The sequence below is a fragment of the Sceloporus occidentalis genome, unplaced genomic scaffold (genome assembly GCF_023333645.1).
Source record: "Sceloporus occidentalis isolate IW3139 unplaced genomic scaffold, rSceOcc1.0.p SCAF_38, whole genome shotgun sequence".
NCBI lineage: Eukaryota > Metazoa > Chordata > Lepidosauria > Squamata > Phrynosomatidae > Sceloporus > Sceloporus occidentalis.
In genome coordinates, this window is record NW_028317018.1 from 560,831 (window position 1) to 573,486 (window position 12,656).

At 36.3% G+C, this 12,656-nt stretch overlaps 2 protein-coding genes across 4 annotated transcripts; both read left to right on the forward strand.

The window, feature by feature from the left end:
• The first annotated feature begins 1,557 nt into the window (after window positions 1–1,557).
• Window positions 1,558–5,441, forward strand: LOC149290576 (gamma-crystallin M1-1). 2 transcript variants are annotated; one of them, XM_089488525.1, is made up of 3 exons: window positions 1,558–1,566; window positions 3,910–4,152; window positions 5,160–5,441. In XM_089488525.1, exons 1-3 carry the CDS (start codon window positions 1,558–1,560, stop codon window positions 5,439–5,441), a joined length of 534 nt encoding a protein of 177 aa, XP_089344651.1. The 2 variants fall into 2 exon arrangements, with proteins under 2 accessions (XP_089344651.1, XP_089344650.1); XM_089488524.1 differs by lacking the exon at window positions 1,558–1,566 and adding an exon at window positions 3,357–3,365.
• A 3,780-nt stretch (window positions 5,442–9,221) lies between these two features.
• Window positions 9,222–11,009, forward strand: LOC149290577 (gamma-crystallin 2-like). 2 transcript variants are annotated; one of them, XM_089488518.1, is made up of 3 exons: window positions 9,222–9,230; window positions 9,777–10,023; window positions 10,741–11,009. In XM_089488518.1, the coding sequence occupies exons 1-3, from the start codon at window positions 9,222–9,224 to the stop codon at window positions 11,007–11,009; spliced, it is 525 nt and encodes a 174-aa protein (XP_089344644.1). The 2 variants fall into 2 exon arrangements, with proteins under 2 accessions (XP_089344644.1, XP_089344642.1); XM_089488516.1 differs by having other exon boundaries at window positions 9,777–10,019; window positions 10,734–11,009.
• The last annotated feature ends 1,647 nt before the right edge of the window (window positions 11,010–12,656 follow it).

Consider the following 12,656-nt stretch of genomic DNA (forward strand, 5'->3'; position numbering starts at 1 on the left):
TACCCATGGGGTGTCTATCATGTGTGTAAAATGAATTGACTGGGTTCAAAGATGTCCCAAATAGGACATAGGTGCAGGCTGACTACATGTTCAAATTAAAAATAAAAAATTTGTTGAAGCACAAAACAACAAAACAAACCCATGCATGGGTGGTATCACTAAACTTTTTTTAAAAAAATGCTATTGTTTTACGTAACTGATGTGCTCTAAATGTCACGGTTTTTGTATTTATTTTTATTTTTTCATTATCGGTTGACACGAGCGCACCTGGTTGGATTGTGTTTTGTGAAGTTTCAACTCCTGGAGAGTGTGTTACAGGGTTGCAGCTGTGTAGCTGGTTCAAGAAGGGTAGTATCCCCGCTTTTTTATTTATTGATTCACTCTATATACGGGCAGAGACTGGTTTTCACATTCTTTTACTCTTTTCCACAGAATAATGGGACAGAAAAAACAGGCAAGCAAAAGCAGTTATAAGCCTGTTAGTGGCGGATGATCAACTAATTCATATAAAAAACACAGCAAAACGTATGTGGACTGCATTACAAAAACTGCATGAGCATTCAAACTTAAACAGTAAACTATATTTGCTGCATGACCTGTATAAGATGAGGCTAGGAGAAGGCCCGAAAATGCATGAACATGTGAATGCTACACTAGAAATTGTGGAACAGCTACGTGCAATAGGTGAAGAAATGAAAGACAATCACTTAGTAGCTTTATGACTATGTAGCCTTCCAGAGTCTTATGGTGTCATTATAAATGCTCTAGAAACTAGTGCCGGTGCCGGAACTAACACTATAATACGGTAAGGGAAAATTAATCAATGAATACAACAGAAGAAAGGAAAATTTGCATGTTGAATAGAATTAAAGATGAGTGGTAGCTCTAAAGGTGCACAAAGGCACAAAACAAAGCAAAGAAACCACCTGACCAAGAATTGTTCAATGTGGAAAGTTTAGCAGCGAAGGCAAGAGCCGTCCACAAGAGAATGAGCTAAAGCATTCACAAAGCAAACTACAGGTATATCATGAAGTGGCACCTTTAAAGTGATCCAGAATAGTACATCACATGGTTGGCATTGACCCAGGGGGCAACAAGTCACATGACAAGTGATGAGACACAGAAATTGATTTCAGTGAAAAAGTCTTCAGAAGCCATAAAGGATGATAATTTCGCTTTGCAGTGAAATGCACATGTTGTATGCAAAGGCCACGCGTGGAATCACACCTAAAGAAACAAGGTATAGTACATCAAACAACCGTACCATATGAGCAAAACGGCATAGCATAAAGGAAAAATCTCACTCTTATAGAAATGGCCAGATGCATGCTTTTAGATGCCAATTTACCTAAATACTGAGGGAAAGCAATAATGACTGCAATATACCAACAGAACAGACTACCATCAGAAACTGTTGAAAATACCCCAATACGAAACGTGGAGTGGATCAAAACCTAGTATAGGGCATATCGGAGTGTTTGGCTGTAAAGAAAATGTCCCAAGTGAGAAATGTTCCGTTTAAGAACAAAGCCATAATGGGCATTCCAGTGGGCTATAATGAGCAAAGTAAGGGATATACTATAGAATCCTTTACCCAAAGACCAAAAAGGTCACAATAAGCCGCAGTGTTTATTTTGATGAAAGCGAAGCATCAGAAACAATGATCATCGAAAGCTGTGAAGACAATTTGCCCACCAAATCAACAAATGAACCTGACCAAAGTGAAGCTGTGCAAGACTCGAAGCAAGAAGGGGAACTTACAATGGACAAACCAATAGAACCCACTAAACAACCAGAAAATACACTCGGGTGACGAAAGGGATACCATCCTGCAGGCGGCTGGCATACATTGCCAAGACACAGGGGACACAGGTTTCAACATCCTGGGAAGACATAAACAAATGCCAAAAACGGAAGCCAATCAATGGAGAAAACCAGCCAAAGAAGAAATAAAATTACTTCAGAAAAAAACCTAGTTCCTCCCTGAGCCCCCCCATTCATGTGCTGCTGCTACCTATTCCGCTTCAGTTGAAGAGAGTGCAACAGTCACTTGACTAGACCAGCTTATAGTTCCTTCTCCATGCTGCAAGATGTAACCACTTGTAGATTTGCGGTCAGTGGTGTCTCAAGCCCAATTGGAATCTACATATCCAATTAATTTTGGGTTTGACATTGCTGGCAGTGACAGCTTCATCTGGATTGTTACTTTTAGGTACTGTATCACGCTTTTTACCGCATTCCAGTCACATTGATAGGGTGTTGCAACTTTTCTACAGAGTATTTCCACTGCTGCCGCAATGTCCGGTCTTGCCACAGTGGCAAAGTATAGCAATTTTCCAATTGCCCTGTGGTAATTATCAATGTTGGATAACAAGTTTTGTGTTCCATTGTTTTTCTTACAATCTAGTTCCATAAGTTGAATGTGAAACTGCTCTATTATTTCTGTAATTTTTTGACTTTGGTTAAGAAGCTTCCATCCTCTTGCCTCTCTACTTAAGTTCGTATATAGTGAGGGATGTTCCCAAGTTCTTTAATTTCAAAGTTCTGTTTCAATTTGTGAACTATATGGTAGTGAACCCCTTCTTGTTCAAAACAAGTTGTCATCCATGTAAATTAGGAAGTATATCCATTTGTTTTCTTGATTCTTTGAATATAGACATGGATCTGCTTTACTCCTTGAGAATTCTTCTTTGCAAGCATTTCTTTCACTTTTTTTATTTCACAGGAAGGAAGTGCTGTCCCTCCTTCATTCTTTTTCTTTCAACGTGCTGGCTGTTGTTTCAAGTAACCAACCAACAAGGCTGTATTAGCCTCTAACACTTCGACTGGAAGGCTAGTTCACTCCAATCACAATGTTCTCACTTAAGTAAAACAATATTATAGTGTAAAACATATTGATATACAGTATATATATATATAGTTTTATATCAGTTTTAGTCCATTCCCATAAATGGTTTTTGTTGGCATTAAAGTGCTGTTTGACTTATTATTACTTCTGCTAAGAGTATTTTAAATGACCGAGATGGCAGCTAGCAACCAGTTACCATTTGGTTAAAATACAAACTGATAAGAATTCTTGTCAAACTTCCAAAACAGGAAATGTTTTTGATTCAGCCAGCAACTAATGTGACAGTCGAAAATCGTACTAATGCGGATACAATGTCAAGTTGACTAAACATTTACTGAAACTGACAGTCTCGTTAAAAGAGAAAAGAATAAAGTAATCCTTCTTGCTAAATAGACACAGCCTCTTCTTTTGTTATTTTTATCTGCAGATACAGCATAGGAGTCACCCATAAAAAGGCTTCCTTTCTAGCCGCCGATCTGAGGAGCTACTTTCAGCTTCATCTGCAAGAATGGGGAAGGTGAGCACCTATAAGGGTAAAAGATGACTAGAACCATAGACATTAATGCATTCACGTAACGCACATTTATATTATTTATATAGAAGGCGCTGCCTTAACCTTGTGCTGATTTTTATACTCTGGGGAACCATGACATTTTTTGTGTTTTCTATGGGACCACATAGTTGTAATGAACAACACACCTGTTATAATTTGTTTATTGTAGCATTACTATCTTTAGGTAGCGCTATGCAGTTATTTGGTAGATATGGTTTTGTGTTCGGCATTGTATAGCTGTGTGTGTTACATTATGCAAAATATTGGAATTTTCTGTACATTTTGAATGGAGCTACCCGATAGCACTAATGTATCAGTGTGCTATATCGATGTCAAATTCCAGTTCCTATTTGATTAACAAAAATATTTGTAAAAACTAATAAATATAACAATTCTAAAAGGGCACTTTTCAATACACAGTTCTCTACCAAAGTTTTTGTGCAGGTGCACCTAGAAGACGCAACATTAATACTTCTTATCTTTACCCTATAATGTCTTCCACTTTTAGATCATTTTCTACGAGGACAGAAACTTCCAGGGTCGATCCTATGAGTGCAGTAATGACAACCCAGACCTTCAGCCTCACTTCAATGCTTGTAACTCTGTCCGGGTAGAGAATGGATGCTGGATGCTCTATGAGCGCCCCAATTACATGGGGAACCAGTACTTCCTAAAAAGGGGGGAATACCCAGATTATCAGCAATGGCAGGGGCTCAATGATTCCATCAGATCATGCAGGCTGATCTTGGATGTAAGTAAAATCAATTTTTATTTAGCAGTGGGTAATAAAAATATTAGTTCTATTTTCACACAAACCAGTGGCATTTTATTGAGCACTATAATGCATTTAGTATACTATGTTTAATATAATTAGTGTTAAGTGCTATTTTTTATTTTTTTTTAAATCAGACAAGTCAAAATCGCATTAACCAGATTAAACTTCATGACATAAAAATGTCACGATGCACAAATTAATTTATGCAAAAAAATATATAGCTTGTGTGCTTTTGTGCTTTTTTACATATTTTTCTCTGTTATAATTTTTGTATTTATCATTTTTATAAGCAACAAATAGAAAGGGTTTTTTTATGTACAGTATGTAAGCAAATACTAGGATTGTTAACATTAGTACCATTCAGCAAACCCTGGATAGAGTATATTATGTATGAAACCATTTCATACATGACCGTCTATTATATGCAAAGTATGGTGGCAGTCGAGGTATAATTTCATCTGTCTTATTTTTATGTTGCACTTAGATATAAATGTGCATTAATCCTTCATTTTAGGCATACAAATTTTAATAAAGAAGATGTTCTATCTGTTCTAGCATAAATATACAAAGAACATAAATATCTTTACATAGATAATCTAAAGATGCAATTCAAAAAATAATGTATTTAGATTAACTCAGCAGGTATTGCCTGCTAATACAATTGTATTACAAGTGGACCCAATAGGAATAAAGTTTGTGAACATAACTCATTGGTGTTATATTCTGGTGCACAGTTTGGAAAGAGATCTTATGACTAACAGTAATAAGACCACTTTTCAACTTTTGTACCAGAATTATTTTTCATAAGTAAACCCCATTGTGTTGGTATATAGGGCTAGTAATTCACCTTAGATTTAGAGAAAAAAGTGTTATGGTTATTAAAAGACAGTGAGACTATTTATATTACATTTATTGACTGATTTCAAATTGTGTAAGCCTTGATGGAATGGGATGTGATTATAATTCCTTTCTTGCCTTTACAGCATCTTGGATCTGGTGTTCATAAAATAAGAGTTTACGAAAGAGATGACTACAAAGGAGAAATGATGGAGTTTATGGAAGATTGCCCAAATGTCTACGATCGTTTCTGCTCCCATGATATCCATTCTTGCAGTGTGCTTGAGGGTCACTGGATCTTCTATGAGCTTCCCAACTACAGGGGGAAGCAATACCTTTTGAAACCTGGTGAATACAGGAGATTCACTGACTGGGGTACTCAGAGCGCTAAAGTTGGCTCCTTCCGCCGTGTTTTGGAACCTTATTAAAGTTTCCAAGTTAAAGATTTCCCATGTTAATAAAATTATTGATAAACATTACTGTGGTGAATCTTGCAATTTGCATTCAAAGAAACCAAACATTTATATAATAAAATAGACATGAAATTCAAGACTAAAACACATTACAAAATTCTTGCTAATAATTGGATTTACTTGCGACTTACTTGCGGGCACACATAATGGATGCTGAAAAGGAGGGAGAAAGGAGAGATCAAAGTGAAGGCTTTTTATAGTAATGAGAGGAACACTGGCACACATTGTATAGGATAGGATCTACTAGTTTACTGGACAAAATGCTTAATTTATTGACATCAATTTTTATTAAAAAACATTCCAGCATTACCATCCTTCAAGAACATTAAGGGGCAATTTACCAAAAGTAGTAAAGCATACTCATTATTATTAAAACATATGAACATTAATATTCACTATACAATATAGTGTATATTGTTACAAGTTACCAAATTGAACTAGTTAAGTCATTCATTGAGGTTACACAGATTTGGGGTAAAAAAATTGGTTTTGCACATCAACATCATTATGGCCAATACTCATATGAATCCTGAAGAGTATATGTTTATATGTATCAACTTTAATTAAAGACTCTGCTTATCCTGGATCAATACAGTTTAACGCAATGACTTATATAGGACTTCACTGCCACTGCAAATGCTTATTGCAACAACCTTTCCAAATCACCTATACAAGCTCCTGCAGAACTGTTAGGTAATGGATGGATGTTCCCTGGGTTACAACACAGGGTAAAGAGCAGAAAGAGAGAAGGAGACAGAGAGAGAGTTACGCATGGATGTGTACTTGTGTGTGTGTGAGACCATGGATATGTACTTTTGTGTGTGAGCATGGATGTGTAAATGGGATGAGATGGAGTGTGTGTTAGTGAGTATGAGTAAGTGTGTAATTTGTGTTTTACATATGTTTTATGTTGGAAGGAGATGGGCAAGGGGCAAAGAAGGCACAGACTAGTTGTTGAAGTTGGTTGGCCCAGGGTGAATTTACATATCAGGACCCAGTGGTTTCTAGTAACACTGCTGCTTCCAGATCATTGCTACTGAAGACATTGTTTTTCTCTTTCAATGCTAGTACATGAGAGCAGAGCATGGAACCTTAAAATGCAGAGCATTAACCATTGAAGGGATTAACGCTGCACAATCGCTCTCACAGAGCAATGGAGCAGCAGGGGAGTCTTGGGGTTGGTCCAAGGCACCTTCTGCCACTGAGCCCTGGCAAATAGAAAAATGCCCGCTACATTTTAATGTAGGACGTACCGGTATATATCTGTCCGCATGGTCTCAGGCTGGTCGCGCCTCAAAAGTTCCACGTTGGACACCCCAATTCAAGTGAATTACATTAAATTCACATTCAATTTTGCCTAATAATATAATACCTGCAGATTCCACAGTGTTATTAGTAAGAGAACTGAAAATTAACAAATTAAAAATTGATAATATGAAATTTGACAATAAGATTAACTCCAGGACCAGGATATTTTTTACTCTACGAGACTGATGCAATGTTTATGATTTCACTATTGAAAGACATTATTTTGTAAGAATGAAATTAAAATAAATGTCAAAAAATTAAAAGAAATACATTCTACCATTCTACATATATGTATATATAAATTGTACACAGCTAGAGCCAATGGGAAAAATACCCATAATAAAATCATTGTTTGGTATATTCATCTATTTTGGTTGAATATTCCAGTTTGCAAATCACTAACCACTTTGACATTTTTTATATAGATATATTATCAGCAATGTCTTCCAAAACTGGCGGTAACTTAATTTTTTTGTTTCAGTCTTCACATATGTTTTGCACATTTTTGTTTTTGTTGCTGAGAAAATGGGCAGAAAATGGGAAACTGCAGAAAAAATATTATGTTCGGGAAATTATCTTATTACCTCCCAATTAAATTAGTCCATATATACAATATATAAATAGTGGTCAATCCAGCATATTATTTTTAAAATGTATGATAGGGTTAGAAATTGTTTACATTTTTTATAAATTTTTTTAAATGTTTATGTTTTTTTTACTTTTTTTTTTACAAGTATCTATCAGAGAGCAGTACACAATGTACAGAGGTCCACTTTGGGGTCATTTATGACCCCAGGGATTTCAACTAGCAGGGGGTTCCCCTATAGGGTTCTCCTATTCAGCAGAGGTATTTGAATCAAGGGAATCCTACGAGATTAAATCAGTAATATACTTAGGCAGGAGACATGATTGGGGTCTCTACAGACCCTGCTTGCCCTGCTGCATCAAGGATATTCACCGGCGATGTCAGCTATTAAACTTCTTTAGCTGAAGGTAACTGTCACAGGGGAGACCAAGCTGTCATTTTGTGCAAAAGGAATAGATCCTTGGTCCTCAATTACCAGTTTTTTATGTATCTCCGGGTCCATGGATGTGTAGGAGTTAACTCAAGACATCTGTGAGTGTTCTTCCTTCATCTAGGACATCATACTAGAAGAATATTTTTGCTTGTACTGAGCGGAAGAGAGGCATGAAGGAAGCATAACAAGAAAGTGTGTACAATGGATCTTCATCTTTCACAGAGGCAAATTCCTACCCCTTGCATGTGAACTGGAAAGGAAGCATGGTCAGCAAATAATTAAAAAGTTGTTTGTTCTCTGTCGGAATCATGTCTCTTCCAGACCCAACACAATGGGCATGTTGTATTTGAGGTTTTTATCACCTCCATGTTGCATCTATGACCTAATTTTCCATCACCTTTACCCCACCACAACTTATTCTGTGTATCCTTCAGGTATTGCTCTAAGCCTTAGGCAATAATCCAGTATCCAATTTCAGGTTGGTGAGTCTCATTAAGGACTAAATAGCTGTCCATGAGCAGTGATCTTGCTTTTGCACCTCTGGCTGTGTTTAAATGCTGTCCTATCCAGAATCCCTTGCAGTGGTCACAACACCAGAAGATTTCTGTGGAAACAGCGAGTCTAGTTCTGCTGCCCCCTTAGTTTCTTGTAGAAACAGCTGGGCGGTGGTAGCGGTAAGATGGCATCATTGCCTTTTTATGTACATACTGTCTTGTGCACAGATCATTAGCATGGCCATCACATTAATGAAATGCCTGTGGAACTATAAACACCTCGTTTCAAAAGACAGGTCAAAGGGTCAACAACACCCAACAACCCAGATTAAAGTGACCTGATACCTTATAGTTAGAATCTTGCTACTGACAGGTTGGACCATCAGATCTTCCATTTTCAGTAGACATTCCCTGTGGAAACTATGGCTAAACGTAGGCTAATGCGATGATTTTAATAGAAACTAGAGCTTCTTTAACTGGTACGTTGTAAAGATTATACTACAAGCCTCACATAATTCTTTTAACAACTTGTACATTGAACATATCTATGAATCAATAGTGTGTTGTTAATAGATAAAGTAATTGAACTTGTTCTGTTGTATCTAACCCTAGAACATTCTTTATTTCACTCTCAATACATTGTTTTAATTGAAATAAAGCATATGCTGACAATCTGTGCACTGGAGATTTCATTGGTCGCTTCAATTAAAATCCCCATCCCTACAAAAGGCATCTACAGTGATAAAGTACAATGCTATTGGCAACCACCATATAACAAACAATACTGGATTAATTTCAACAGACAAACAGAAATGCGTCTTTTGTTTCAGTAGTACAGATACAGCACGATGGAGATGTATAAATAGCATTGGTGTTCGAGTCAAAGCTGAGGTATTCCATCCAGGGCAGACAAAATGGGAAAGGTAAGAGGACTGCACACCAACAACCAAATTACATTCATTAATTTTACGCAGTATTGACAAACACTTCTTGGTGGGATTTCCACAAACTAATTTCGTAAAAAGTATTAATATACTTTAAAATGTTAGATATAAAAACAGCATAATAGCAAATGCTCACAATGCATATATTTTAACAAGTCATTTTACGCAACAAGATTATATGGTTAACTGCAGTTTATATATTCCGTTCTAGTAACTAGAATTGTCATGAATGTCTTAAAAGGAGGTCATTTTTTTAGAAACATGTATAGTTCACAAATAATATTTTAAATTGAATTTATTCATACCATTTAAATTGGGTTTTTCAATATTGCTAAGTCTCCTTAATTATTCCTAACTAATGTTACTTTTTTTTAAATTCATGATAACGTTTGAGATTCTCTTCTGTAAAAAAAGAAATATGTTTAAAAATTTCTTAAAGTCCATAAAATCAGGACAGTAAGTCACAGTTTGGTGGAGACCAGTGTTCGTTTGCAGATAATTGCTTTATCTTGTTTTGTACTGTAGATCATTTTTTACGAAGACAAGAACTTCCAGGGCCGCTCCTATGAGTGCAGCTCTGACTGTTCTGACCTGCACTCGTTCTTCAGCCGCTGCAACTCCATCCGCGTTGAAAATGGTAACTGGATGCTCTATGAACGCCCGAACTACACTGGACACCAGTATTTCCTCAGAAAAGGAGAATACCCTGATTTTCAGCAATGGTTGGGATTCAATGATTCTATCAGATCATGCAGACTGATCTCATCAGTAAGTGAATAAAAAATCAAAGACTTAAATTAAATACTATCCATTAGCAGTCTATTTATTCAATTCGCTTATTTTGTGTCCCTACATTATTTGACGGGTTGCTTATAAATCATGAAATAAGAGTAGAACAGGAAAAATATTAGGTGATGTTATCTCATACACAAAGCTAATTTCATATCATAAGCGCCCCCAAACACAGTGACAGTTGGCAGGTCTCAATGGTCTACTTAAGTTTGTAATATTTTACAAGTTGTCAACCGATATTTCTAGAGTAAGACATAGAGTAAAATAAGCTTCTGAAACCTCAGAAGTCCTTTCTTCATTGAAAACATGTTGAACACATGTGAGAGCAGGTAACCCCTGGAAATACTGCCTTTGTATTAGAATATTAAATGTTTTTCTCAAATTATGCAATCAGTTTATGCGTTACATGTTTGACAGCTTTACCAAGTTTTATTTGTGCTCCCTTTCCGTTAAGCTTAATAATTTATTTGTAGCAAAATGTCTAAGACTTCAACGATAATGCCTTAGAAATTTCCTTAGAGTTATACACATCTAAGATATTTCTTAGGATGATGGTACGAGAAAATCTCGTAATATGCTGAGAAATAGACAATAAATACAGTTAACTTCATAGATTTTACATATTATAATAAAGCACACATAGTTTAGAAAAATATTAATATCATATTCTATTCTTTTTTGATATCATAGTACAGAGGTACCCACAAGATCCGTTTGTATGAGAGAGAAGATTTCAGAGGCGAGATGTTGGAGTTAACTGAAGACTGCCCAACTCTGTTTGAGCAATTCAATTATCATGACGTCAACTCCTCTAATATCCAGGAGGGTTCTTGGATCTTCTATGAGCTTCCAAACTACAGAGGAAGGCAATATTTCTTGAAACAAGGAGAGTACAGGAGATTCACTGAGTGGGGGGCCCAAAATGGCAAAGTTGGGTCCCTGAGACGTGTCCTGGACAGCTATTGAATGATCACATTGTGACCCTCTCATAGCAGACAATAAAAAATATACAAATATATATTGCATCCAGTCCATTTTTTTATCAGTTTTATAAAACAAATTTCCAAATATCATTTGGTACGTATCATGTGGTATATGATGTTTTTTGGACAAGTTTTTAAGGTATGACATCTTATAGATTATTCTATGAGTACATTTATATGCAATTAGTTGAATCGGACATTATTAATGTTATGCTCAGATTGGCTATCAATCTGTAAAAACAAAATAATATACCATCAGCATCAGTGTCCCTCTCAAACATTTTCAGGGATGGCTGCCAGTTAATTAGAAGATGTTATGTTTGTTGGGGTCAGACCAACTTCAACAAGCTGTCATTTTGGCAATGTTCACAGAAATTGTGCTTAAGGTTCAAAGTGGGTAGACTTGAGTACAATAAATTAAACAGGTGCTGCTTATTAAGTATTAGCAAATAACTCCCCATGAAACAAGGTAAATATGCCAGGGTATGTTTGTGTGGGTGTTTATTGATGTGTGTGTTAGTATGTGTGTTAGTGTTGAGTGTCTGGGTGTGTGTAAAAAGTCATCGGTAGTACCCTTGTAAGACATGAACAAGATGATCTCTAGTCATGTTGTGCTGCTCTCTGGGGAAAGTAGTGCAAAGAACAATAGAAAACATGTTAAAAACTCTTAAAACACCTCCTCCTCCTCCTAGTAGAAATATATAAATATACTTTTAAATAACTGTTATTGCCAAGCAACCCAAATGTTTGATAAACATAATACATCATATAAAAAAATTATTACGATGTAGTGTGTAAGGGAGTATTTTGGCCCTTTACTTCCCATAAAAAAAAACATTCAAAAAATCTATGTACATGGATTTATACTACAGTTGTGATCAAAAGTTTGCATACCCTTGGAGAATTGGTAATATACATATGTACCGTTTTTAGATGAGTAAGCCGGCAAAACATTTCTTTGATTTCTTATGAAATTTATATTTAACTGTAGGTTATAACAGAATGACATCATCTTTAAACAAAACATGGCAACAAATAAAAAAAAAAGTGATGAACCCTGTTTAAAAGTCTGCATACCCCTAGTATTAATACGGTGTATTGCGCCCTTAAGCATCAATGACAGTGTGTTGTCTTTTGTAATAGTTGTCTATAAATGCCCCAAATTCTTGCAGGTGGTATAACTGCCCATTCATCATCTAGATCTCCCCTGAGTGGCTCGATGATATTAAGGTCAGGAGACTGTGATGACCAATCCAGAACCTTCACCATTTTCTGCTGTAACCACTGAAGGATCAACTTGGTCTTGTGCTTAGGGTAATTGTCATGCTGGAAAGTCCAAGAGCGCCCCATGCGCAGCTTCCGTGCGGAAGAATGCAAATTATCTGCCAGCATTTTCTGATAACATGCTGCATTCATCTTGCCATAAATTTTCACAAGATTCCCTGTGTCTGTAGAGCTCAAACACCCCCAAAACATCAGTGAGCCACCTAGTATTCTTTTCGCTATAAGCCTTGTTGACCCCTCTCCAAACACAGCGCTTATGGTTGTGACTATAAAGCTGTATTTTGGTATTACTTAAAATTACAGTGTGCCAGAAGCTTTGAGGTGTGTGAAGGTTTTGTCGGGCATA

Bases quoted from the DNA above. Each gene is read 5' to 3' on its own strand.
- LOC149290576 (XM_089488525.1), top strand. The intron at 4,153-5,159 runs GTAAGTAAAATC...TTGCCTTTACAG, and splicing joins CATGCAGGCTGATCTTGGAT to CATCTTGGATCTGGTGTTCA.
- LOC149290577 (XM_089488516.1), top strand. The intron at 10,020-10,733 runs GTAAGTGAATAA...TTGATATCATAG, and splicing joins CATGCAGACTGATCTCATCA to TACAGAGGTACCCACAAGAT.